This window comes from Falco biarmicus, chromosome 7, assembly GCF_023638135.1.
Source record: "Falco biarmicus isolate bFalBia1 chromosome 7, bFalBia1.pri, whole genome shotgun sequence".
Taxonomy (NCBI): Eukaryota; Metazoa; Chordata; class Aves; order Falconiformes; family Falconidae; genus Falco; species Falco biarmicus.
In genome coordinates, this window is record NC_079294.1 from 39,031,102 (window position 1) to 39,057,231 (window position 26,130).

General features: G+C 51.4%; 1 protein-coding gene across 4 annotated transcripts in view; it reads left to right on the plus strand.

Moving 5' to 3' along the window:
- The first annotated feature begins 2,254 nt into the window (after positions 1-2,254).
- Positions 2,255-26,130, plus strand: part of SAMD4A (sterile alpha motif domain containing 4A) — a 109,451-nt gene continuing 85,575 nt past the window's right edge. For all 4 annotated transcript variants that reach the window (XM_056346857.1, XM_056346859.1, XM_056346856.1 and 1 more), the window contains exons 1-2: positions 2,255-2,345; positions 3,036-3,702. In XM_056346857.1, coding sequence (XP_056202832.1) covers positions 3,507-3,702 — 196 coding nt within the window. In that variant the 5' untranslated portion in view covers positions 2,255-2,345; positions 3,036-3,506. The remainder of the gene's footprint in view (positions 2,346-3,035; positions 3,703-26,130) is intronic.

Below are 26,130 nucleotides of genomic sequence, written 5' to 3' on the forward strand. Positions count from 1 at the left end.
CTGCTTCTCCCCTCACTCTGTCTTGTGTTTGTGCAGAGCTGCTCCCAGGACAGGCTCTGCACACTGGATGCTCCCCGAGTGCTGGGAGGAGTTGACCATGGAGGTGTGATGCGTCCCCCCCCAAGCCGATTTGCCCCAGGAAAGGGGATATGCTTCCAGCCAGCTTGGGGACCCTTCTGTAACCCTGATCTGCATGGGCACCTGCCCCGCAATGCATTTACTGATGCAGCAGGGTATTTCTTCCACGGGTCGCAGATACCTTTGTTAATTACCATAGAAACCTCCAAACATCGCAGCATATGCTCTTGCGTCAGGATCTCACTCCTCTGCATCTCCTTCCTGGGCACACTATGGGGAGTAGGCACTCTGCTGTCCCAAGTGGCAGGGGATTATTTTTGGTTTTATTATTAGGCATGCTCTTGATGGCTCCTGGAGCATGGGACAGACTCTGTGGCCGTGGTCCTTCTACTCTCGCTCCTTTGCAACTTGCTGCATGGGGGGACACCATCTCTCGCCGCTCTGCCTGGCCTTGCAGAGGGACGCATTTGATGTTCCAGCCCTAAATATTCTTGTGCTCGCTGCTATTACCACTTCAGATGTGCAAATTGCAAAACCTGAGAGGCGTTATCGGCAAAGCAAGCTTGGCAACCCTTAAATTAGCAACATGCAAGCGCGTGGCGTTCTGCCCAGAGCTCCTCGTGCTGTTAACACCGATAGTTTAACGAGCCTCACTCCGTGTTCCCGTGCAAGACGGGCACACCGGCGTGGCAGATGGTGTATCCTCACAGCTCCGTGGGCCATCCCTCAGCATGCCTGGCCAGCGGGAGGACTGTCAGCACCGAGGGGAGGGGAAAGGGGCTCTTTGATTGACCGTTTATTAGGACGGAGCTGGAGGATGAGACAGATGGCTGGGGTTTGTTGGCAGGGAACTCCGCTCCTGTTTGTTTAATTAGTCACCAGACATCCTGAAAGCTAAAGCGTGTTGGAGGCAAACTCGTAAGCAGGGGGAGATGGACCATTTGCGCTTGACGTATAGGAGCAGCTGGGAGCAACTTGGTGATCCTCATCTCATGGTCCTGCTGCGGGATCGATGCTCCTGCACGTGGGACTGGGCCTTCCCAGTGGCTTCGGTCCCCGGAAGGGACAGATGCAGCCATGTGCCTTGCTTTTCCAGCCAAAGGGGGCACCATCCTGGAGTTTTCCTTTCTCTGGCACCCAGCAGAGCACGGAGCTGCTTTTGGGGAATGGATTCACCAGGGTGAGGGTTCAGCCCCCTGCTTTGCCACCACATCTCTCTCCCTCACCATCTCCTGACACCGGAGCACGTCTCTTCCTCAGCCCTGAGCTTCGCAAAGCATCGGGGACAAGGAAATGTCACGAAGGGACGGGTGTCACTCATTCCCTGAAGCACAAGCTGTGCGTGCATCGGGCATTTGACATCCCTTCACAGTACCCATGAAGAAACACACATTACACCTTTATTTATGCTTTATAAAGTGTTAGATTCTACTCTGTGTTGGGTGTCTCCTTGCAAATGCTTGTGCTTGGCAGGATTTTCCCCATTTCCCTTCTCGTATATACCTGTATGGCTCTTCCCAGGAGTAGCCGGGAAAGAAAATCTTTAGGGGAAATCGATATCCCAAAACACAAATCCTGCCCTTCCCTGCACCCAGGGTTAAATCCAGCCCTCCCCACCGACCGCTCGCTAACCACTGAGCGTGCCAGAGCCCCCCACCCCCCCAAAAAAAAAAATTAAAATAATTTTTAAAATACCCTTTCTTGCCGATGCGACACTTAGGGGAGCCGAAAGTAGCATTATCCCCTCGCTAGATAATTAGATAACCCTTGCCATTACCCTGCAGTCCGCTAGATGGTGGTTTCCTCCAGCGGGAAATCCGCAGCTGGAGGGGGGGGATGGGGGGGGGGGCCCGGGGCAGTGACTTTGGGGTTCGGGAGCTTTTCCAGCCCCCCACCCCTGCACTGGGGGGGGCACCTCGAAATCCCCCGGGGCGGGGAGGGTATCGCACGGGAGCTGCAGGGGTTTGCAAAGCGCTTGCAGCCGGGCAAGCGGCGGGGAAAGGTTGGGGGGCGGGGGGTGGGGGGGAGAGAGCGCGACGCGCGCGCCCCGCCCCGCCCCTTATGACGTCACCGCTATGCAAATGAGCGGCATGTGGGGAGCGGGGGCTCGGCGCGCCGCCCGGCTCAGTCTCGCGTCGCGGAGCCGCCGCCGCTCGCGCCCCGCGCCCCCCCTCCCCTTTTTCCCCCCCTCCCCTTTCCCCGCCATGGCACGGCCCCCCCCAGCGCCGCGCCGCCCCCCCCCGCTCCCCGGGGCCGGTATGAGTCAGGTGAGTGTTGTAGTGCGGAGGGGGGTAACTTTTTTCGGGGGGGTGGGCGGGGGTAACTCGCTTCTCCGCCCCCCCCCCCCCCCCCTCGCTTTTAGCTGTGCTTTGCTGCAGTGGGGACACCCCCCGGGCGCTGGATGCGTTGGGGGCTTTCTTGTTCCCCCCCCCAAACGTGGGTGCTGGATGCATGGGGAGGGGGGGTTTGGTTATCCCCCCCCCGCGGCTCTATGCATGGGGGGCTGCTTATCTCGGGGTGCTGGACGCATTGCGGGGGTTGCCCCCCCCCCCCCCCGGGGCTGCTGGATGTGCTGAGGGGGGCACCCCCTATGCCTGTGTGCCGTGGGAGGGGAGATCCCTCTCCCCCGGGTGCTGCCTGCATGCGGGGGGTGCTTATTCCCCCCTATACTGGGGCGCTGGGTGCATGGCGGGGGGTGCTTACTCCCCTCCCCCCCCCCGGGGCGTGCTGAGCGCGCTGGAAGGGGGTGGCTTCCCTCCCCCGTGCTGCTGGGTGCCCCCTGGGGGGGGTGCTCCCACCCCGCGCTGCCTGCAGCGGGAGGGGGTGCTTCCCCCCGGGCTGGGGGGCTGCCGGGGAGCCGCTCCTGCGAGGGGGAGGAAGGCAGCGGTGCCAAGGCCGAGGGCGAGCGTTCCTCCCCCTCCCCCTCCCCCCCCCTGACGCCCCCCTCTCTCTTCCAGGTGTGAGGCCCCGCCGGGAGGAGCGGCCCCGCCGGGAGGAGCAGCCCCGCGCCCACCCCCGCCCTGCCCGCCGCAGCCCCGCCGGGGCAGCCCTGACGCTGGGCTTTTCCTTCTCTTTTTCTTTTTTTTTCAAGCTTTTTTTTTTTTTCAATTATTATTATTTTTGCCCCCCCCCCCTTCCCGTTTTCCCTCCCTCCCGTGTCGCCGCCAGGGAATCCAGCACCGCACTGAAGCCAGAAGAGAGGGAGCAAAACCCAACCCAGGCCGAGAGCTGCGTCCGAAACAAAACCCACCCTTTTTATTGTAAAGGAGATTTTTTAATATTTTTTTTTCCCTCCTTAATTTTTTTTATTATTATTTTTGAATCCTGACCCGAAACGCCAGGGAGGAAGCAGAGTCAGGGCAGGGAGGTTTTCCCGGTTATTTATTTTCTCCCCCCGCAGAGGTGTCTCCTCCGGCCGCCAGCTCACCATGATGTTTCGAGACCAGGTCGGCGTGTTGGCCGGTTGGTTCAAGGGCTGGAACGAGTGCGAGCAGACTGTTGCGCTGCTCTCGCTGCTGAAACGCGTCAGCCGGACCCAAGCTCGCTTCCTCCAGCTCTGCCTGGAGCACTCCCTGGCAGACTGCACCGAGCTCCACATCCTCGAAGGGGAGGCCAACAACCCCGGTGAGTGTCATTTGCTGCAACCCTTCTGGAATGATGCTCTAATGCGGGCAACATTAAAAAAGATAACCAAAAAAACCAAACCAACAAAAATCTCCTCCCAAAAATCCCAAACCACCACCCAAGAAAAGAGGGAGATCGGGGGGCCAGGGCTCCCCAGCTTGATTGCATTAACAGCTTCTCTTCTGATGTTTTATTTTTTCAAACGGGAGATGGTTTATTTCAGTTCCATTTTTCACAGCAAACTACTCCAGTCCATGGAGCGGTGTAACTACGGTAGCATGAATGATTGGTGGGTTTTTTTTCCTTGTGTGTATTCCCCCCCCCCGCCCCCCCCCTTCCATGCAGTTTCCTGTGAAATAAGTAAGTCAGGTCACGTAGAGTCTGGATTTTCTAGGCTTCTTTTGGACAACGTGGCTTGCTTTGCTTTCTGCAACATGCAGAAGCAGCCCTCCACTACCTTAGACGAACTGTTATTTTTCTAAAGGTCTGGGCAGCTGGGTTATCCTATTTTATTTATTTATTTATTTTAAAATGTGGCAATTCCTATTTCATCATTCAGATCCTGTTTGGACGCGTTTTTTTCCTGTGGCTCTGAATACCCCCTTGTGTTTCAGTGGAGCTCTAAGAAAATATGAGTAGACCGTTTTATGTTACTGAACGTACAGGATGCGTTACAGAAAATGTGCACGGCTACAAGAGTGATTTTTGCTTTTATTTATACACCATTACAAGTTGCTTAACTCCGCAGAAGTAAATGGAGCGAGAGCAGGGTGAAAACGGCACAGGCGACGTGCAGATTGTGCTCTGTGTTCGTGTATTTATTTATGGGTGTGTATGCATTTACAGACACCTCTGTTCCGAGGCGCGTGCGTGCGGATATACGCAGGCATGCAAGTCGCTTTAAGCAGAGTTTCTGAAAGACGGAGTGTGCATAGGGAAGGCAAAATTTGTCTTTAAGTTGCATGGCGCTGCTTCCCTAACCCCTCCAAAATACCCACCACCACCAAAAAAAACCCCGACACAAACCCCCCCCCCCCCCCAACAAAACAATGCAACCCCCCCTGTTGCAAAGCATCCCTTTTGTTTAAAATCCTTTGGGAGGGGTGTGTGTGTATGTGTGCTGGGAGCTCTTGCTTTTCGGGCTGTTTGTATCGAAGTGGTGTCGGGGAGCAGCCAGCTGCATTTTGGGATCGATGGAAACCTTGTGGGCTGGCGGCGGCCGGATCCCGAACAGAGCCCCCGGTGTTGACGGGGCGGGAGGAATGCAGGGTCCTTCTCCAGCTGTTCCTTATTAGAGCACCGAGCCGGCAGGATTTGGCAGCTGCCTGTGCTGCCATTTGATGACAAGGTCCAGCGCAACGCCGTCTTCCACCGAGGACAGATACAAGTCCTTCTGCAGGAAACCGAGCCCGGGGCTGCTCCGGCGCGAAGGGATCAGGCTGGCTCTGGGGGAGCGGGGCTGGAATTGGCTGTTCCCTTATATAGCTCGCAGGAATGAGAGGGAGGAATGCTGCCGAGTGCGTCTGGGCGCAATACTGCTGCTTTTATAAACAGCTGACGGGCCGAGCCTCGGCCATTTGGGTGGGGAGGCCCCGGGGGGGGCAAGGAGGGAGCATGCTCCCTAAACTGGGCTGCTCGGGATAACCGTGTAGCCTCCCACGCTGGCCTGAGCACAGGCTTGCCATGAGTCCTGCTGCAAGTCAGTGGAAGCAATGTATTTTTAATCTATTTTTTTTATCAGCATTGCAATTTTTCAGTCAGGTTGTGGGTTTGGCAGTAACAGGGTCCCCTAGGTCGGTTGGGTAATTGGAGGGGGGCGATTTACCTCCCGTCCACAGAAACGGTGGGTTACGAAGGAAAAACCAGGGTTTTGAAGTCTTCCCAGATAGTCACGTGTGGCTGCCTGTGTGGTGGCATCTGCTCGATGTAAGCCAGGGTCTAAACCAGGGGTTGGGTCCTGCCCATCTCTACTTGTGCGAGCAATCCCCGCCTGCCTCCCTAATCCCCCGACCTTGCTTGGCACAGGGATTTCTCCTCCGAGCAGAGCTTGGCATCCCACCTCCTGCCTGGCCCTTTCTGGGGAGCTGCCGGCGCTTTCCCTGATGGCTCTTCCAAAAATGAGCTGTTCCTCTAGGGCATTTGTAACTCCGATAGCAAAACCCAGATCTGCTGAGTCCCTCTTTCTCTCCGTATTGCTTTCCCATGGGATGTATGTAGCCATGCATCCTGCAGAGCAGGACACGTGCTTTTCCAAGCGTGATCCTGTTGTGGCAGAGGAAAGGGCAGCAGAAATTTGCAACCCAGAACTGTTAGGAAATAGCTTTTAGTCTCCAGTATTGTGTGGACTTCTTTATAAAACACCTGTATTTCTTAAATCGCTCTTGATCCATGCCAGTTTTGCAGTCTGGCATTTGTCACTTGCCTGGCAATGGAATTGCACCAGGTTCTTCTGGAAAGCAGCGTCATCATCTAACCTTGTGTTACTCTTTACTGTTTGAATCCTGTTTATTTGCATAACTAATTGGGGCTCGATGCCCTCCCGGGCTGAGGGCTGGGCTGGCTCCTGGTGCTTTTTCCTGGTGGTTGCTGACTTGGAAATGGTGGTTCCCTGCTCAGAGGTGTCCCACCAGCATCCTTGCTGGTGTGGGGGATGTGGCGATGGTAGTGTGCAAGGGGCTGGGGGGGATGGGGTTGCACAACCTAAATGGGATCTGGGAGCTGACTGTGGGGTGGTCACCTCAATGAAGCACGGGTCAAGTCCTCTGGCTGGCAAGGGGTGTCACTGTGACTTAAGCAATGGTGGTCTGAATCCAACGCGCTTGTCTAACATGACAGAGCAAGTGTCAGAATTGACTTAAAAGGTGGCTCCTCGTGAGAGTGAGTTGGTTTGTACATGCGAGATGTGTTGCTTGCCCCAACCCTGTTGGGGAGGCGGGGAAACTTGAAGGTTACCCCTAGTTCGCAGCCCTTAGGAGGAGGTGGCAGCCCTGCTGTGTTCCGTGGTGGATAGGCACCACCCTTGGCAATACCATCACCAACAACCTGAGATCAGGAGGGAGGCTGGAGCGTGATTCCTCACCGGCTGGTACAGCTGGGCTTGTGAACTTTCAGGTGTGTGGACCAGGCATGGGGGAAGACTCCTCCCGGTAAAGGAGTCCAGGTTCGTTTCTTGCCTGCTGGACTCCAAATGAGAGGTTTACTGTATGGCAGATGAAATGGGACGGCCTCAAGGAATTAAAATAACTCTTCCTAACTAGTTAATTGACATGGAGAAGCAAGTATATTTACTTTGAAGGAGTTACATCTTACCCTCAAATTTGGAAAAAAAGTATTTTTGACAATGACAGTCAAGCTCTCCTCATTGGGACTGCAAGCCCGTGTGGCTCTGCTGCGTACAGCCATGGATGACCCTCAGAAAGCCCTGAGGAGCCTCTGGTTTCTGTGGTTCTTTGGATGCCGGCTCCAGCATGGAGGGGTGGATATAACCACGTTGCCCACCTCAGATATCTGAGAGACATCTTGCAGAAAGCTACGCCGGTGTCTCGGAGCATGCCGGAGATGTGATGACTACATGTGGTGCGGTGGCTGCGAGGCCACCTGCAATCTGTTGTGCATTTAAAGGTACTGCTTGACTGTAAAGGTAACATAGAAGTGAGAAGCAAACACAGAAGGAAATCTATATGATTCTTTATTAGGTGAACTGTACAGCTTGTGGTTATCCTACGTGGTGGCTGTGAGTAGCCTCCTGGAGCTTTAATGGTTTAACTGGTGAAGAATGTGGGTTGCTGCTAACTTCAGTTTGAATGCGAATAGCTTGATCTGCCATGTGTGGAGAAGAATATAGAAACCATATTATCAGTGCACAGAAATAGAAGTTTCAGGTATTATATAGCACTATTTAAAGGCCTGCTATAACTTCCTTCCTTCCTTCCAGCCTGGCCTTGCCGGGCGGCTTCGGTCCCAGCTGCCTGGAGCCATCAGGACGCGGCAACCTCCTCCGAGCCACTGGTAAAGGTCAGGCAGGAGTGTGGTGTGGGAGCGGGACCTGTGCTGCTCCTGTGCCCACCAGCTGGGACCAAGACACCAAGGGATGCTGAGTATGGCTGTTCCATGGGGTACGGACCTGATGAGAAGGTGGGGGGCTGCTGTACACGCAAAACGTGGTCTCGTAGGCTTTTGGTATTTGAGTGCAGGATGTGTTTCTGCTCTCACCTGCTCAGGCATCCCCCCTCTGATGGCCAGGGGTGCGAATGTGGTTTTTTTCAGATCCCATCTGAAATAAAAGGGAACATTCCATCCCATCAGCCCTGGCTTCAGAGCTGCCATGGCTTCCTTGCTCCTGGGGTCACTGCTGGTCAAAAGAGATGCCCAAACGATCCTGTGGATCCTCCAGGCATCCAGACTCCCATCTGTGCTGATGGCAGCAGGGTGACAGCTTTCAGCTCTTGGTCTTGAAGGACCACAAGTTTTCTTTGCCCTGTGCAAAGGACATTAACTACTTCATGTGTTAAGGCAGAAATCTGTATTTCATTTCAGCAAGCTTTATCTCAAGTGTCCCAATGAAGGCATCAAAATGACCTAGGTCTCTTGTCCTGGGAAGGACTGGTTAGAGGAAGAGACAAGGGTTACAGGGTGTGATAATGTCTTTAATTAGACCAAGTGATGCAGCTGGAAAAAATGGCCAAACATGAAGGTGTACCAGCTCAAAGGAGGACTTGTGTAATTGAGTTTGGGTTTTTTTTTTCCCTTCCCCAACTGTACCAGCTGGTCTATTAAAAGGTATTACATGTCTCTGCAGACCTCGCCTCTTGCACCCTTAGGTTGTAGTGGCTCCAGCCCAACGGCTGCTGCTGCCACCCTGACCACAGACAGTCTCCCAGCTTATCAGAAAGCTGCTACCCCTCCGCTGTGCAAATTTTGCAGTTTGCCCCCAGTGATGGAAAATCATCCCAGTGCCCGGTTTGAACATGGTTGCTGTGTTGGTTTTTTTTTTTTAAATTATATTTCTTGGCTTACTGTTGCATTGCAATGCTGAGCTCTAGTTTAAGCGCCCTTGGGCTGTGTGAGAGCATCACTGGGCTCTCCCATGGTGGGGACCAGAGAGACCAAGCAGGCATCAAGGGAGGAGGGTGGGGTGAGGAGCTGAGCCCCATGCTGAGTGGGAGCGATAGGGAGTTCTAAGCACAACGCTGCATGTTGGCATGGTGTGGTCCCTCCACATGCTTGTCCCTGCCTGGAGAGGAATGTGAGCAGCCTGATCGTTCTGCTCATTAAAAATCATGAGCGGGGACTCATTTAATGGAGAGATCTGCTGAGCTGTTGAACACTGGCTTCTTTTAATCTGCATGCTGTTGCTTGAGCTGCTGCCATGCATCTTGCCCAGGTTTTCTTTGCAAACTTGAGGGCTAAAAGTTCTCTCTTCTGGGTTTTTTTTGAGAATAGCAAAGAGAGGGTTATAGAGGTACAAGCAATGTTAGCCACAGGCTTTGAGCAAGGCTACACACCCAGCATTCTCTTGCAATTCAAGGATATTTTTATTTTTAACGACACTTTTCAGAGTAGCTGTGGGAAGCACCGCAGGCCAGCCTTTGGCTCGTGCCAGCCCTGGCTGGGGGCAGGTCTGTGGCACGGCGTGAAGAAGGCTCCTCTTCACTCTCCTCCTCGCCTGGTTGCTGGGACCTAGGGGAGACGCCTCTGGGCTTGTGCTTAACTCTTCTATATTTTCTGCTGTTTGCTTAAAAACTCCTTCCCCCATGGTTCCTGGCACATGTCTCTTGCAGTCGGAGAGGTGGGGAGCGGCTCCTGGTGGCTTGCTTCCCAAAGCGCTGGCAGTACGAATGGTGAGGTCTCCCTGTGTGGGACAGAGCTAACGAGGTCATTGGGGTGCCGGGTGTGTCTCTACCCATGTGGCCCAGCTTGCTGGGGGAAACTTTTTTTTGGTAGCAATCCTTTAAACGGAAGGGAGAGAGGAAGAAGTTAACCTTATGAGAACAGCGTGGTTTGCTGCCTAGAGCATCGCATGGTGCAAGCAGGTCTGCCCGCTGGTGGTCTGCTTTCTCCCAAAGAGGCTTTTCCATACCTTGCAGCGGTCTGGTATGACCATTTTGTCATGTAATGCATGTCTCGGCAAGGGGCCTGATGTCAGGATTAATTTCCCCACTGACTGCAGTTAGGAAAAATCCCACTGTTGAAATGCATGTAAAGGATGCAGAGAAGCATTTCATGCATCGTCACAGACCTGAGCTGGAGTTCTCAGCCTGGGCCAGCTGCTTGTCTCTTGGTTTCTATCCAAGTGCTACCCTTCTGTGCGCATTATCCCATGTCTGTGCTTGGAAAAGTAGTCAAGGTGAAGTTGTGCCCTGCAGCAGTGGGTGCAGGGAGGCTGGATGTGAAGGGGAGGGATGTGCGGGGCATTGCCAGCAGCATGTGGCAGTCTTCAACCCATCAAGATACAGATTGCTGGAGGGAGGTCAAGGATTGCTTCAGATCAGGAGCTGAATAAGAACCAACTGTAGAGCCATCAATTAAAATAATCTAGTTTGCGAATACACTTATCTTCAAATGAGATTACATGGATGAATGGGGAAAACGCTCTGCTCGTAGCCTGGGATGCTGCTGGTGGATGATCGTCTGTGCACTGACGTCCGTCGGCATGCCAGACCAAAGCTCCATGCCTGTCTCACCGGTTATATTTTACACATTTGCATTTGGTCCACTTGCTTTTAAGATGGTTGATGCTCTGGTCAGCCAAAAGTTTCCTGCAAAGTTTCCCTGAGGCAGTTGGTGAATGTTTCTCTGGATCATGGTGCAAATTCCCATCTTGCTGCAATTTTTCAAGCTTTGGCCTTTCTTTTTCTCATCTTCCACAAAAAAACACCATTATTCAGTTTGTGGCCAATACAAGCACTTTTTTACCAAGCTGGGAGTTACGTTTGCATCAGCGTAACCGAAATAGTAATTAGTGTGAACACTTGCTTTATTTTAAGATGCATTCGTCAGTGCTTTAGCTCTTCAGCTTCATGCTTGTGTCTAATGTTACCGCAGATAACTGTTTGGAGAAAGGGCACCCCTTGTGCTACCGCTGCATCCAAAGCCCAGGGCTCAGAGCCTGCAGCTCCACAGGGTTGGATTCATCAGAGGGCAGAGAAGCTGGTGTCCCGTGGCAGCTGCTGGGCTCTGGTTTGGGGTTCCCACCTGACTGCTCCAGTCTTCTCCCTGCTTTTTGCGTGGTGCCGAGTGACCACAGGAGGCCGTGGCAAAGCACAAGTCATTGTGGTCAAAACCCTTTCTGTCTGCAGAATCCTGGGAGCGGGGCTTGGCTCCGAGGGCTGGAGCTGGGACAAGCCCTTATGTGACTCGTGTGTGTGTGTGTGTATACCTCTGAGTGTGCACATCCCCTTCGTGTACTCTATTTTCACTGAATAAACAAGTCTGTTACTTTTTTTTTTTAATTAACTCTTGGTTACGTAAGGGCTGCGAAGGGATCTAAAGGAGGCTGCAGGCCCTGATGCAGGGGTGCATGGGCTTGCATGCTCACCCTTTTTCTCTTAAAACCCCTGATGTGTTTATCCTTGCAGCACTCTGGTGCTCAGGAGACCCAGAGATTTGCAGAGGTAAAGTTTGAGCCTGAGTTTGGCAGTGGCAAACAGCAGAGCTGATGGCTTTCCATCTTGGCCCCAGTAATTACGAATAGAGTGGAGGCTGGAGCAAGCAGATCCCTTCCCGACTTTCTGCCTGCGCGTCGCTTCCTCTTCCGCAGCAGATGCGTGGAGTGGAGGGGCAGGATCTCATCAAAACAAGGTTGGGAGTATTTCTCTGTTGGAAAATGTGATGCTGGCTTTTCTTTGGTAGGGGTTTTATGGGCAGAGGGAGTCATGTTTCTGGTACGGTGTGGGGGAGCTGCGAGCTGGGTTTCCCTTCCCCAAGCAGAGGGCCTGGGATGGTGGCACACAGGGTGTGATGGCTGTGCGGTTCCGCCTGCTGGGTTTCAGGGCACTGAGCAGAAACCAAGCCTGGCTGGGGTGGGGAGACCAGCTCCGGAGGCAGAAACTTGGTTTGCTTTGTACCTGGCAGGAGTTAGCCATGTGAGGCAGGTGCATGGGCTTCTACTAGTCTTTCCATGCAGGAGGCAAACACATCTAAGGCAAGAGGAGATATAAGCAAAGGATTTATCAGTGCAGGTTCACCTGTCCGATGCTTGGTTCACAGCTTGTAGTTTTATTTGCGTATTTGCATGTGGTGACTGCGTGGTATGGTAGTATCAAAGGCTTGCGTGAAGGTGTCTGAGTTACAGTGTGTTTTTTCTGGTCAGGCTCTGTGCTTGCAGGGCTGTGCTGGTGTGCGGTACAGCACCTTGACTAAGGCTTCCCCGGCTTGGGGCATCTGCCTGGCGTAGGTGAAGCTCTGTTCGCTGATGAAGCCTGTAGACTCTGGTCTCAGTTAAGACTGGGCTGATAACCATATATTTTGCTGCTCTTCATTCTGGTCGCTGCTCTTTGCAGACTTTGCAGGGCATTTGCAGTGCTTGAGCTATAGCACAGAATCTTTCTTACAGCATACAAAAATAACCCACGGGGCAGAAGAATACTTTCTCCTGTGTTTGAACAAACTCCTGGCCGTTGTGTATTGCAAGCGTGGGACTTTGCCTTACGGACGATACAGGTGGATGGTGCCCATGGCTCTGGTACACCAAGGGCTGAGCCGGCTTCTGCTGCAATCCCTGCAAGCCTTCTCTGGTATTTGCAGGAGCTGGATGTGGCCCAGCACATTGGGCCGTGCCTGCAGATGTTGTTTTACTTGAAGTAATATTATTACTGCGAGTGTCACCTGCAGGGTTCAGCAGCTTTGCTCCGCTCTTTGCTCTTGAGTGAGGCAGCCTTGGAGTGGAAGCATAGGGCACTTCAAAAAAGCTTCTCTTCTGTTACTGATCCTCACAAGTAATTAGTTCCAGATTTCTTTTTCTTTTTCTTTTTTTTTTTTTTTGATAAAACTTATTTCAGACAAACCTGCCTTTTAAGCGGTTATTTCTCCTGCTCCTTGCCGGTATTGTTGCCTAGTGGGGTATGGGTGTGTGTCATGCTTGGAGTTTTAATTGTTACAAGGAGAAACTGAGTGGGTGGATAAAACAGGGTTTGGCCAGGTTTATCTCAAAATGTTTTAAAACTCACTTTCCATGCTGTTGCTCTTCTCCCCCGCCCCCCCCCCCCCCCCCCCCCTTGTTTTCTGTGTTTTCAAAGAAAAACCCCTAAACATCACAGATCAGTTCTTCTTGTCCTTGGGTTTTTCCTCTGACCCCTTCTCTCTTGTCCCCTGTCTGCAATGGGAAGTGAAAAAGGCGGAAAATCAGGAGAGAAATGTGGAGGAAGAAACCCACAACTTCTGTTGTGGAGAAACTTGGCTGAGCTGACGTTTGCAAGTAGAACATAGTGTTTCTGCAGCAGCTGTGGTCTACGTTCATGCATTTCCCTGGTTTTCATTTTTTTCCTGTTGGGATATTCCTCTTGTTTCTCATGCAGCAAACATCGATGCGATATTTCTACCTTTTTTTTTGTCTGTTTCCCAGTGTGCTTAAATTGCCCATGGGATCAGCTTGGTTCTGGGTATGGGGGTTTTATATTTTAAAATCTTAGTTCCGAAGAAGTAGATCATTAAAGAAAAACAAAACAAAACAAAAAAACCCAAAATGCAAAGTCCCCAGGCTGTTTCCCACCAGATAATGTGAACCTAGATGAAATGTTGAGTTATAACTACCTGAGTGACCTTTTCAGATAAGAATTGTTATTGACTGGTGGTATTATGTTAAACTGATAAGAATTCATTTTAAAAGAGGACAGGAAAAAAAGAAAAACCCAACAAACCCTTCAGTAACCATAACAACTTACTCGGCGACATGCGCAGCTTCTTCCCAACGCTGGTGCTGGGGTCTCAAGGGGGGCAGCACCATGGGGATGCCATCCAGCCCTGCGGGGGGGACCTGGGAAAAGCTCCGGAGCTTCAAGTTTTTGCTGCAGGGGATGCCCGAGGTCACTTGCCTGTTGCTGTCAGCCCCTGAATTTTCATCATCTGTAGGGGATTTTAGCCAGAGAGTTGTGCTGGGGCTCAGTCTTGTGTTGGTGAGTCTGGTGCTGTGGTTTGGATGGGTGGGAGGGATGGGTGCAAGGGGGAGAAGGTGCTGGGAGCAGGGAGGATGCTTTCGGAAGTCAAAGGAGGATGCTTTTGGTGGTCCATGCTTAAGAAATGAGGGACTGGGCAAGGAGAGCACTCTGTTACCCTTACTGTGCTGACAGACCCATCAGGACTGGGTCCCATCTCTGCGCCCCAGCAGAGGTGCAAGCTTCTGGTTTGGGTTATTATAATGGAGTTGGGAGGCTGGTGTGAACACAGACATACTTAAAGCCTTCCTTTGCCCAGCCGAGCCCTGCTTGGTATGTTTGCACATGCTGCTCCTGGGGATTCTGTCAATTTAAAGCAGAATTCACGCTTTTGCCATGGACTTGGTCACCTCCTGTTATCAGGGGTTGCCACTGAGATTATTAGAGCTAAAGAAAACTGACTGTGAGCAATTGATTTTTCTTGCCACTTTCTTCCTTCCCCATCCCTTTGCACTCACGTTGCTTGCGTGTCGCGGGTTCCCACGTTTCATGGAAAGCGTGTGTCTGCACTCACGTCTCGTGGGCAGGGGTGAGCCAAGAGGTGGGCAAGCGAGAAGCAGCAGCTTGGAATCTAAAAGCAAAGGGGATAGGCCTGATAAAACAAAAAAACCCCAACTCTAAATGTCTTAGAATTACATCTGGGGAAAAAAAAAAAAAAATCCATTTGAATACATACCAGAAAAGGCAAAGGTGTGCAACTCGGTGTGTCTGTGCAGGAAATCAATTACTTAAACCTGCTCGGTTAAAAGAGTCATTGCATCAGCATGAATTCTTTTAACGATAGCTCTTAGCGCTGTGTAAAGGTGTCTTCTCGGACTGCACTCGCTAACCTTTAATCACATTATTCTGAAGCAGTCAGTTGGATGCTGAATGCTTTTTGTAGCCGATGTCAAATCTCGGTCAGCCGGAGAGCCTTTATAAATAAAGGTGTCTGCTTGTATTCAGGCATACGTGGATAATAGCTGCTGTAATTCAGCTGTCCGGCTCGGCTCCCCAGCTTTTATAAATGACTGATCAGAGATTCCACTGAGAATGAGTATTAAAAGGGATGGAGCTGCCAGAAGTGGTCTCTGTACTGATAAGTATAGCGTGTCCCTGTCCCCGGGACAGGTGGCTGGCGTTGCCCTCTTTGCACTGATGTCCCGGGTTTGTATCTCACGCAAAGCAAATGTTGCATTAATAAAACTTCTGTGTTGAGGTTAGATTGCAGGGTTGTGCATTATGTTTTTGCGAGCTGCACTGGAATCTTTCAGTTTGTCATTTCCCACCCACCCCCCCCCCCCCCACCCCCCTTTTTTTTTTTTATGGGAGCGGGTAAACACTCTGAGATCTCTCTGGACAAGCCACAGCAGCTGGAGGATACTGGTTTCTCTATGGAGTGGAGGAATTTCATCAGAGGAGCTATTGTTCAACTGTGTTCTCAGCATTTTGGCAACTGTTCTTTAGATTAACCCTACAGAAAGGGGAGGGTGCTCTTTGCCGGGTCTGAAATAATTGCAAAAATGTGGGCAGATGCTTTTGCATTGTTAGAAGTTGATACTGCTTGGTAGTGGGGAAGCATCGTGTGGGATTAAGGAACGAAGAAGCCCAAGTTCTTTAAATCCCTCCTAAAGCCAAACTGGATATTAGCATTCATGTTCAGTTTTCTGTTTTTAAAATAGAAATAGTTTGTGTTTTCTTCCCCTACCCTGAGGAGTGGATGCTCTCGCTGTGTCATACCCGGGGGTCCTGCTGCAGAGGGGCCCGGAGCCCGGCTGATGCTGCAGCCCAGCCCCAGTGAGGCCTTGGGCTTGCCCTGGCATCCCCCAGACCCTGGAGATCTGGCTTTGTGCTGGTGTAACGCCCCTGATTTTGGCAGATCCGCTGCCACTGTGGATTCGATGATGCTGTTTGGGCATCTCTGAAATCAACCTTTTGCTTGGCACCCTTCTCCCTGGATGTGCAACCGGCTTGTGGGGAGCATCGCCTGTCCCCTTGCAGCTGGTGGCCTGGATCGCATGGCTCTGTCCCTGTCCCAGGCCACTTCTGTACCCTCCCTCAGAGGGAGGATGCCAAGAGCCACCGCAGAGCGTGTTTCTTGCTGTGGAGGTTGCTCTGTGGGGCCGCTCAGGCTGTTGCTCCCTGCCCGGGGGCTGTGGCGGGTGGCAGCTGGCATGCCAGCCCATGTCCCTTGGGAACTGGTACCAAACGCTCAGTTGCTGGGTCATCTGTTTTCCTGGGCTCTGTTGGGTTTGTGTGGCAAGGTTTTGGTAGCAGGGGGCTACAGGGGTGGCTTCTGTGAGCAGCTGCCAGAAGCTTCCCTTGTGCCTTACAGAGCCTGTGCCAGTGGCTCCTGGCCAGACCTGTTGTGCTGGTGGCAGCGGCTCTGGGGTGTTATAGAGGGGGGAATGCTGCTGCACAGCGGCAGTCGCAGCAGGCGAGAGGAGCGAGAATGGCCCTGCAGATACTCAGGTTGGTGGGGAAGGTGCTCCTGGTGCTGCAGCAGAGATTCCCCAGCAGCCTGTGGTGAAGGCCATGGTGAGGCAGGCTGTGCCCTCAGCCCGGGGAGGTCCATGGGGGAGCAGACCCCCACCTGCAGCCCGGGGAGGTCCATGGGGGAGCAGACCCCCACCTGCAGCCTGGGGAGGTCCATGGGGGAGCAGACCCCCACCTGCAGCCCGGGGAGGTCCATGGGGGAGCAGATTCCCCCCTGAAGCCTGTGGGAAGGGCTCCCGTGGGAGAAGCTCGTGGAGGCCTGTCTCCTGTGGGGGAGGGTGCCAGGCTGGAGCAGGGCAGGGTGCGAGGGGGAAGGAGCAGAGCGACAGCATGAGAGACAGACCCCGGGCGTGGGGCTGAGCCCGGGAAGCTTGGAGAGGCAGGGGGAAGGTGTCTTAAGGTTTAGCTTATTTCTCATTGTCCTACTCTGGTTTGGTAGTAAATCAAACTGGTTTCCCCAAGTGGCCTCTGTTTTGCCTATGACTGTGATTGTTGCGTGATCTCTCCTCGCTCTTATCTCAACCCACCAGCCCCTCATTGTGTTGTCTCTCTGCTGCCAAGCTGAGGGGAGTGATGGAGCGGCTGGGGTGGGCACCCAGCACCCAGCCGGGATCATCCCACCATGCAGGCACAGGCTGTTGTCCTTGAAAAAGAGGATTCAGTACAGGAGCAAGCATCCCACCTATGGCTTGGATACGGCAGGTGGGGAAGGAAGCCCTCCTCTAGCTCCAGAATGCTTGTGCCTGGGTGACCTGTGTGCTGGGACCTTTTAATATCTATTTCTAATTGTGTGTGTTTATTCCTATCCTACAGCTTGAGTCTTGGCAGAGATGTTTATATTGCTGTATATCCTCTTGTGGTGTACCCCAGCCCTTTCACCATCTGCATCCCCTGCAGAAAACATCTCAGCAGAACGTGCCTGCTCTGGGGTGACTTTTGCTTATTTTTTTCAATTAAAAAAAAAAAGCTGTTAAAGCTCTTCCCCAGGAGACAGTCAGCACTTCTGGGTGACTTCTTGCATTCCTGGGCTCTTGTGCCTGTCCTGCATGGGAAAGCAAGGCTGTCCCTGTGCACAGCCAGTGCTCACACGCTGGTTCTTTTGCGGTCTCCCTCAGCACCAGCCAGGCTTGGACCCCTATGCCAAATTGCAGTGTGAGTCCCACCTCGAGGATGGGAGCAAAGAGGGATGTAGTCTGCTCGGTGAACCACCCTGCTGTGAAGTCAGTGATGTTTTTAGTTGGGTTTAATTCCAGTGGGCGAGTCCTGCTCACCAGTGAAACATAAAAGAATAACTTTTGGGGGGGTTGGATGTAAATATTGTGAATTTATCCTGCTGAATTTGGGCCCCTGGCTGTGGTGGAAAATGGGAACAACCTCCCGAATCCTGGCAGGGCCACCGAGTCTGGCAGCGATCTCCTTGACCTGGAGAAAACACGTTGTGATACGGAATCTCCTTTTCTGTAAAGGCAAATCAAGATCTTCTTGAGTTAACAAATAGATGCCGCTGGCAAAAGCTGTTGCAGGGTGAGAGGCTCCGGAGAGGCAGAGCTTCTCGCTGCAAACCTGCCAGGCTGCAGAAGCTTGGCATGTGCAGCTTCCCTCCCCGGCACACTGCTCTTGGGGGGTCCGGGCTTGGCAGGAATGGGGATGATGTGCAGATACGGAGCCCTGGACGCAGAGCTGCAGCCCCTGGTGCTGCGGTCCCACCGTCTGGAGCTGTGCGCTCGGGCTGTGCTTCCCGTGCTGCCTTTGCTGCTGGTGAAAGCCCAGGGTTGTGGCTCTGAGAATGTGCTGACAGCGGTGCTAAGAAGGTGCCCACCTTACCTGGGGGCTTTCTTGAGGCAGTCAGTGGTTTGTGACTAATTTTACTTTTTGGGTTAGTGGGTAGGGACGCTTGATGATGAATCTCACGCTTCAGCTTGTGGTGTGAGGGTGGCAGCATCCAATTTACCAGGGCAATAAAATCTGCTGATGGAGGACAGCAAAGCACCCATGTAATGGGTTAAGAGGTGGCTTGAGATAGCCAGACTGGTGTAAATCTGGAGGGGTAAGTAGTTCCCAGGTGCCAAGCGACAACATGAACTTGCTGGGGACCAGCAGTTGATGGTAGCCTGGGCTCTTACCTGTTGACACCCTGCCATGACTGCAAGGACACGTTGCCCATCTGTGACCTGGCATGGTCCCTCTCAGGGGACCAGAGAAACGGGAGCCCCTGAGCTGTGGCCAAGGGGTGATGAAGCTCCTTGCTCACCATGCAGCAGCTTCTTCCTCTGCCAGTGCCTGCAGAGCCAAATTCAGCCCCCAGCTCCGTCAGTTGCCAGCTCTGCAAAACATAACCGAGGTGGTGGGGTTTTTTTAAATCTGATGCACATATTTTGGTTCAGTTTACCCATACAATTACACTAATTTGCTTTATTATACGCAAAGAGATTAAGAATGCATCTGGCAGAGAGGATTAAAAACTAGTAATCTGGCGCTGAAAGAAGCACACAATGCTTTAGGATTTCCTTTCTAGGTGTGTGGAGCTCTGCAACATAAGCAAATGTGATCCTCTGTAGTTGCCGTTTTCGTAGGGAGAGCTCATTAAATCTAGTAGGATTGTTCAAGTAAACGAGAAATGAACGAATTTAAAATATAAGACTAAATCCTACCACATTAAAGAAGTAGCCAAGATTTAAGAGCTTGATTTTGGTTTCGTGTTTTGTTTGTTTTGTTTTGGTTGGGGTTTTTTTGGTGTACGTGAACCTGGAGCAATAGGGTTGCTTTACCTTTTAAAGGATTTAACAAGTCCTTCTAATTTTCTTGTAATGTTGTAGTGCTTCAAAATAATGCAAGGTCAGACTGAGTGTAACTAATTCCAGTTTGAAAGCAGAGGGTAGCCTGCTTCTCAATAGCCTTAGAATTACTGCAACAGTACTCCTGTCTTCAGGAAGGATGTGGCAGGAAATGAGACTGCTGGATTCTTGGTAAATAAAAATATGTGCCTGGAGATTTTTTTTTCCTTTTTTTGTGCCAGGAGAAGGGGGAACCCCATACAAGCCAAGGTTTAATTTATTTTTGCTGCTTTCACATGTGCTTCTGACCCGAGAGGACTTGTGGCAGGTGGTCAAGACATGGTGAAGGTGTCCTTGCATACTTCAGAGTGCTGCTGTCTCTTGGGTCCTCATCACTTGCTTTGGCCAGGTTTACCCATGGCAGGGTCCCAAGGGTGCCAAGAGCTTTTGTTCTGGGGTCTGAGTTGGTCTGGTGCTCCTGTGTGAGCCCTGCTGCTCCATGGCAGCCGGGTGCTGGGCTTTCAGGGGTGATTGTCCTGCTGCTATTTTGCAAAATCTTTTTGTTGCACCATTAAGACTTGTTGTGACTATTAGCTTAGTCATCTTGATGTGAAAAAAACAAACAAACAAAATCTGGCTATTTTCACATAGCTCTTGGCGTGCTACCTGTTCTGGCCTTCAGAGTAACAGGGAGCCCAAAGCATCATCCTGCTTTTTTCTGCAGTAAGTCCCACAGCTTGTACGTGGCCAAAGCGTATCTTGCTTTAGTCAGGTCATATCTGGGGATCTTGCAGCCTATCCTGGCTGCAGTGCTGCCCTGATGGATGGTGTTAATAGCACATGACTGTCACCCTGTCACCTCAGTGTTCCAGCTGATGCCCAAGGTCCTCCACTGCCATCATTAAAGAACCGTTTCACAACTTGTCGCTTACTGCGTGGGTTAATTTTGCTTTCAAAGTCTGGACTGCTGCCACAACCTTCGTGTGGGGTTTCTTCTATACATCATGGTCTCCTGCTGCTGGAGGTGGCCGGGAGCCTGGTGACACTGTGAGCGCGAGTGGGGAAGGGCAGCTTCTGTGCCCTCGCTCTGATTCACCTTCCCTTTCCTTGTCTGGAGAGATGATTTTCATGGTGTAGAGATTGCGGGTGATCACGAGTGTTTGCTGCCGTGTGCCCAAGGGGAGGCGGTGAGGACGTGTTCTATTTCCCACCAGCCTTGGCTGCTGGGGAGCCCCAGGGCTGCCCCGTCACCACCGGGATGCAGGTGCTGGTCCCTGGGCTGCTCCAACTCTTCCCTGCGTGGGATGCAGCTGGAAACCTCCGGTCCCCTCGCTGCCAGCTGGAGCCCTGCCAGCAGCACCAGACCTCCCTGGGCATCACCTGCCTGCTGGCAGAGCCACGGCAGAAGAAAAAAGCATTTTCCTTTCTCAGTTTCCTACCTGCCACCCAACTGCCCGGCCTCGGGGAAGGAGATGGGGCTGTGGGCATCTGCAGTCTGCTTTTATCTCCCTTAAAATGTCTGTGCACCCTTGTTTGCAAATACAGTCATCTCTGTCTTGCTCTTTTGAGGTGTTCTTTCTTTTTTTATATGCCCCTGACTGACAGAATGTGGCCTGTTGTGGTAGAAATCCCAGTGTATGAGTGTGTGCTTGCTCCATGCTTGTGCTTGCCTTTTTTTTTTTTTTTTTTTTTCCTTCCCTTCCCCTCCCCCAGCAAAGATTGTATGTTGCAGCTCCCGGGAGAGAGTCAAGCAGCATTAACTTTTCATCTCTGTCGTTGCTAATTTAAGGGGTGAGAAAGCAGCCTGGGTCTGTTTTTTAGGAACTGGGCATATACTGATAGTACTAGTGTTGGTACTGAATAACTCAATAAGCTGAAGAATGTGGCAATATCTAAAATTAAATCTGTTCATAATTGCTGGGTTATAAACGGCAGCATTTTCTCCAAATGGAATTAATTTATTATTTTTCAATTGCTGACGCAAGACTCAGTAGCACAAACCTCACAGTTTGCATTAATACAGTAATAAGGCACTTCCAAAAGGTGCTTTTGGCATTTGTAATACACAATACAATCTAACGAACCATAAACTATGTCAAAATACTGTTAAGGTGATAATTAAAACTTTAAAAAAACCCAAAAAACTAGAATAGATGAGTACATTCCAAATTGTGACTTTTCAATGAAGCTCTTTCATAAAAAACATTGTTTCTTGCCAAAACAAATTCAAAGGCATTTTTGTAATTTCTGCTGGGGAAAGGAGGAGTGTTTATCCAGCCTTTCATGTTGGCTGGGCTTTTTGACTTTTATTTAAAAAAAGAAAAAAAAGGGCAGTATAAAAAGAGGTATTTTTGTCTAAATGTGCATTAAAAAGTCTTGCTCCAGAGTGATGCCCGATGCCCAAAGAGGGGTGCAGGCTGGGGAGGGATGCACCTTGGGGGTGCAAGGCGCTCTTTAGCATCGTTGCTGAAACCCAGCAACAATGGAATCGGTCCCCTTGCATGTTGCGTTAGGGACAGGCGTGGGGCCCAGGGCGGCTTCTAACGGCATGAGGACGCCAGGCGTCCTGAAGCCCCCTCGCCTTTGTTGGCTCCTGCTTGTGGAGGAGGGACACACCGCCCCTACCCCCCCCCGCCCCCGTGGGCTCTTGGGCTGGGGACGGGGTTTCCCTGCTCACTTCATGTCTTCTGCAGCAATAGGCATCCAACCAGTGCACAAAGCAAGACTGCTTGAGATATTTATAGTTTTTCCTTTGATTTTTTTTATCCTTCCAATTTTGGACACGTTTTTGACAGCTTTTACCTGCTGAGTCACCATTCATCCTCTTGCACGGGAGCTACTCCTGCCATACCAATTCCCTGAGCCGGCTTGAGCAACCATCATTTAAAAATAAACCCTGTCAAGGGAGTGTGTGTATGTGTCCATCTGTCCGTCCCCCCCCCTTTTTTTCCCTCATGTCACCAACTACTTTTCCTGCTGTGTGTTTGCTTTCTTACACAAGATGGCTATTTTATAGATGCATTACCTTCACGTTGCTAAGGTTAGCTTTATGATTTATCACGTCCCACTACAGCCGACTGTCTGGAGGAACTGTGTGTTGAAACCAGATAATGGTGCAACTTTTGAAGGTAACTATATCTGATTCTGCAACAAGCACTCTGGTTTTCCTAAGATGGATTTTTTTCAGTGGTGAACCACAACTTGAGCACAAACTGTTTGATTCTTGTAGCTCTGCTTAATAAATAACTAGCCCAACCGCAGCAGGTAGCTGTGGCTGGTACTTCTGATGGATGGGAAGGGAGGGTTGGGCTTTCCAAGGGGTAACCCCGATATTCAGGTCGATTTTCTTTCCCGCTTACCATGTTCAGATGGCAGGAGTGTTTACAGCTGTTTTTGCAGTGTTGCTTAGTACTTAATCTGCAACACATGCTTGCAGACCGCCTGTTGGTGGCCAGGCTGTGACGGCCACCTCTCTAGAAACCACTTGGAAAGACTTTGGATACGTGCAGCGTTGCTCATTTAGGGTATTGAAGCACCTGCCTTCCTGTCGCTTCAGGTGGTTTCTGCCCAAAAAATGCACCTTGGATTTATTCGCTTTAGCTTTTTTAGCTGTAGTTTTGTGCGTTGGATGGTAAATATCAGGAATGTTGTTGGCTCCTTCCTATTCCTGTATTCCCACCGATCGGAGCTGGCATGATGCTGCAGGCAAAGGGGCAGTGCTTTAGGATGTGCACAGCTGTTCTGCCTGGGTGGTGTATTCCTTATTTTGTGGGTGCTCCCACCTTCCTCCTTTCCGGAGAGTACGCTGCAGAAATATTCAGTCTATTTATAAATTTTAGTCTATATATTAATCTGTCCATATATTAATCCTCCAGGTGGTTGCATTTCGCGGTAATACAGCTGCTAGTGGGTTGTTAATCTTGGTGAAAGTCTGTTTTAGCTTTCTCCTGGTCGCACAGCCTGCTGTCATCCCGTGGGGCAAATCCTCCCCCAGGTAAGAGGAATGGAGACTAAGGAGGAGCAGTTCGGGAGGGAACAACTGCAGCTGAAACTGAAGCCAGGTTTGGGGGAAGGAGCTGTGTCAGGGGACGGCTTGCCTGGCTGTGTTGGCTTGGGGCACAGAGGTGTCCGTCCGCTGCCTCTGTGTCTGATGAGCAGCACTAGTTTTGGCACGAACGGTTCAATATGCAGCTATTCCTTGACACGCTTGCGTGGGGAGGCACAGAAATGCCACGTGCCACTGGTGGTGTAGGTGCCTTGCTCAGATCCGTGGCGTGGGGTGTCTGGTGGGTTTTGTGGCATCCTTTGGGGTTCTGCTTGTGTGCAGGTACATCTCGCGTGCCCCGCAGGTGTTAGACATTGCATGTTTTGTGTGGTGTGCCTGCCTTTTCCTGAAGGGTTTTTATATTTCCTCCTGTCTTCCGAGAGAGTCAGATCACAAGCAGCCTCGTAGCCAGACCAGAGTCTCCTCCTGTTTGCAAACACACACCTTGGTTCCTTTCCTCTAGTTTCTTTTAATTGAGTGGTCCATCTTTTCCGTAACTAAACTCCTAACACCCTGGGGATATGCTGTATTGATGGGCCGGTAAATCTTTGACCTCAAACTCTCAGCAGGACAGCTCGGTCCCCGTGGGAGTGGGCTTTAAGCATGAAACCCGCAGGATGTGTTTGCAATCCTGGATGCAGTGCTCTAGCCCTTGCCCCTGTGGTTTTCCTTGACGACACAGAAGACGAAAAGCTTTGTACTTCTGCTGCTTTTAAATCTGAATGAGTAATTCAGTAACTAATAGCAATCAGTTCATTGCTTTCAAGTTAAGTAGAAATCCTGTTCTTTTAAAGCCTTTATGTAAGAATTGGTTAGTAAGCTAATTTCTAATCTTGCATGACTAACCAGTACTTGAACATAAGGCTTCCCTTTATCATCCTAGTCTCTTGTTATAGCAATCTTCAGCATATGTTTTTTGGAGAATTTAACATCTAGCTTAGCCACACGGTGACATGCTCTTAGTCCTCTTTGTGCATGTAGGTCTAAAAATGGCCTTTTTTTTTTTTTTTTAAGTTTCCAGGATGCTTGTGAGTATGTAGTGCTAGAAAGGCAAACAAAAGGCCCACCAACACCAACAGTTTTTGCAAAAGGTTTCTAAAAATGCATCTCCTTTCAGTGAGGGGAGCACGTGTGCCTGAGCTGTAACACAAAAATTGTTGATATGTTTTGCTGAATTTGCGAAGGCTTTTTCAGTGCTGCGAATTTGCGTTTTTTTAACAGTTGGAAAGAGCTTGTGAAACTGGGGAATGTATGCAGTGGTTTTCCCTCCTTCCTTATCCCTCCTGCTTCTTACCAGGCTCTCCTGAGGCCGGCCGGCTCATCGGTGCCGCCACTGCAGGGGTCCTCAGTCACCTCCTTGGCATCTGCCGTGGTCCTCATGCACCAAGCCTGGGCACAAGCTTTCTTCTGTCCTACAGCTTGCTACTTGTTTAAGGTGGAGATTTCGTAAATACAGGTTTTCCTTCCCTCCCTGTCAGCCCAGGTGGGGACTCGAGGGCAAGTGGTCCATCATTTCCTGCATCCCTGGGAGAGCCCGTGGGTGCTGGGGAGGGAGCAGGGGTGCTTCTGCCCCTCTCCTCTCTGGCATTAGGTGCTTTCAGCAGGGTCAAAACACTAAAATTACGGTAGGGCTGGGTTTAGGGGAAGGGGGGCTGTGATGACACAGGCTGTGCATCCCCGCTCCGGAGCAAAAAAGGTTTGTGATTGCAGGAAAAAATCCTTCAGGGTTGTGGGATGGGAGCGGCTGGGTGGGTGTGGGGCTGCCATGGTACTGCTCCCTCCATCCTGATTCAACTGTGTTTGAAGAACCGGCTTTTTTACAGTTACTGTTAACCCTTCCTCTCAGATGTTCCTTTGGCTGGTGATGTGTGGTAGAGAGGAGAAGAAAGAAGGGGAAATCCTACTTAGGGATAAAGAGAAGTGTTTTGTCCCTAATGCTGGAGCCGGCAGCGAAGCATGAGAAGGGCTCACGTGGGATTCACTGCAGCCGCATGCTTCTGAGCTGCGTCTGCTTTCCCAGCAAAGCAGAATTCACACAAATAGCTCAGTTTTTATTATTATTACGAAAGAAGAAGCATTTTCTGTGTGAAATAATAGCTGTAGGGGATTTCTTGGGTAGTTTAGAGGGATAGCGGGCCTTTTGACCCAAGCAGAAGCTGTGCGGGCTCTCGCAAGTCACTGAGGATGATGATGGCATGCTGTGGTGTATCTGAACCTTGCTCAAAATGTGCCAGCTTTGCTCGGTTTTCTGTTTTTTCCAGGGGGTTTACGTGCACCACTCGTTTTGTACACTTCTTTCTTCTAGCACACGGTCCATGCACAAGTGGGGAGCGGGTTCCCAGGAAAGGCTCCCGGTCAGCGGCCTGGGAGGAGCAGGATGAAGGCATGCCAAGGCAGCAAGGGTGCAGAGGGGGTGCACAGCACCCTGAGTTGAGGGATTCCTGTACGAGCCCCCCTCCTCCCTCCTCTTGCTCAGCAGTGGGTCCCCTCTGGCTCTGCCCTGGTCTCCTTTGGAGAGCCTCCAGGAGAGCATCAACTGGGGGGACCCCATGCAGCTGGTGGATGGTTGGATTCCAGCTTCCATCCCTGGAGGTGTTTAAAATCCACGTAGATGTGGTGCTTGAGGCCATGGTTTAGTGGTGAGCTTGGCAGTGCTGGGTTAACAGTTGCACTTGATGATAAAGGGCTTTTCCAACCTGAACGATTCTGTGACTCCACTCTGGGAGGGGGAGGATGGGAATTCAGTGTGTGTTAGGATGAGGGAGTGCCTGCCACCTCGACTTGGGAGCAAAGGGATCCTTTGGCTCCAGGGAGGATCCATCCTTGCATCCCATGCACCGAGGATGGCTGTGAGAGCGATGCCCCTAATCCAGACCTCTCACAGTTGTGGCATTGGCTTTGGTGGGCAGATGGGAAGTGTTTGGATGACAGCACTGTCCGCGAGGTGCCCGGGGCTGCTCCCCCTGGTCCAAGACTGTGAGAT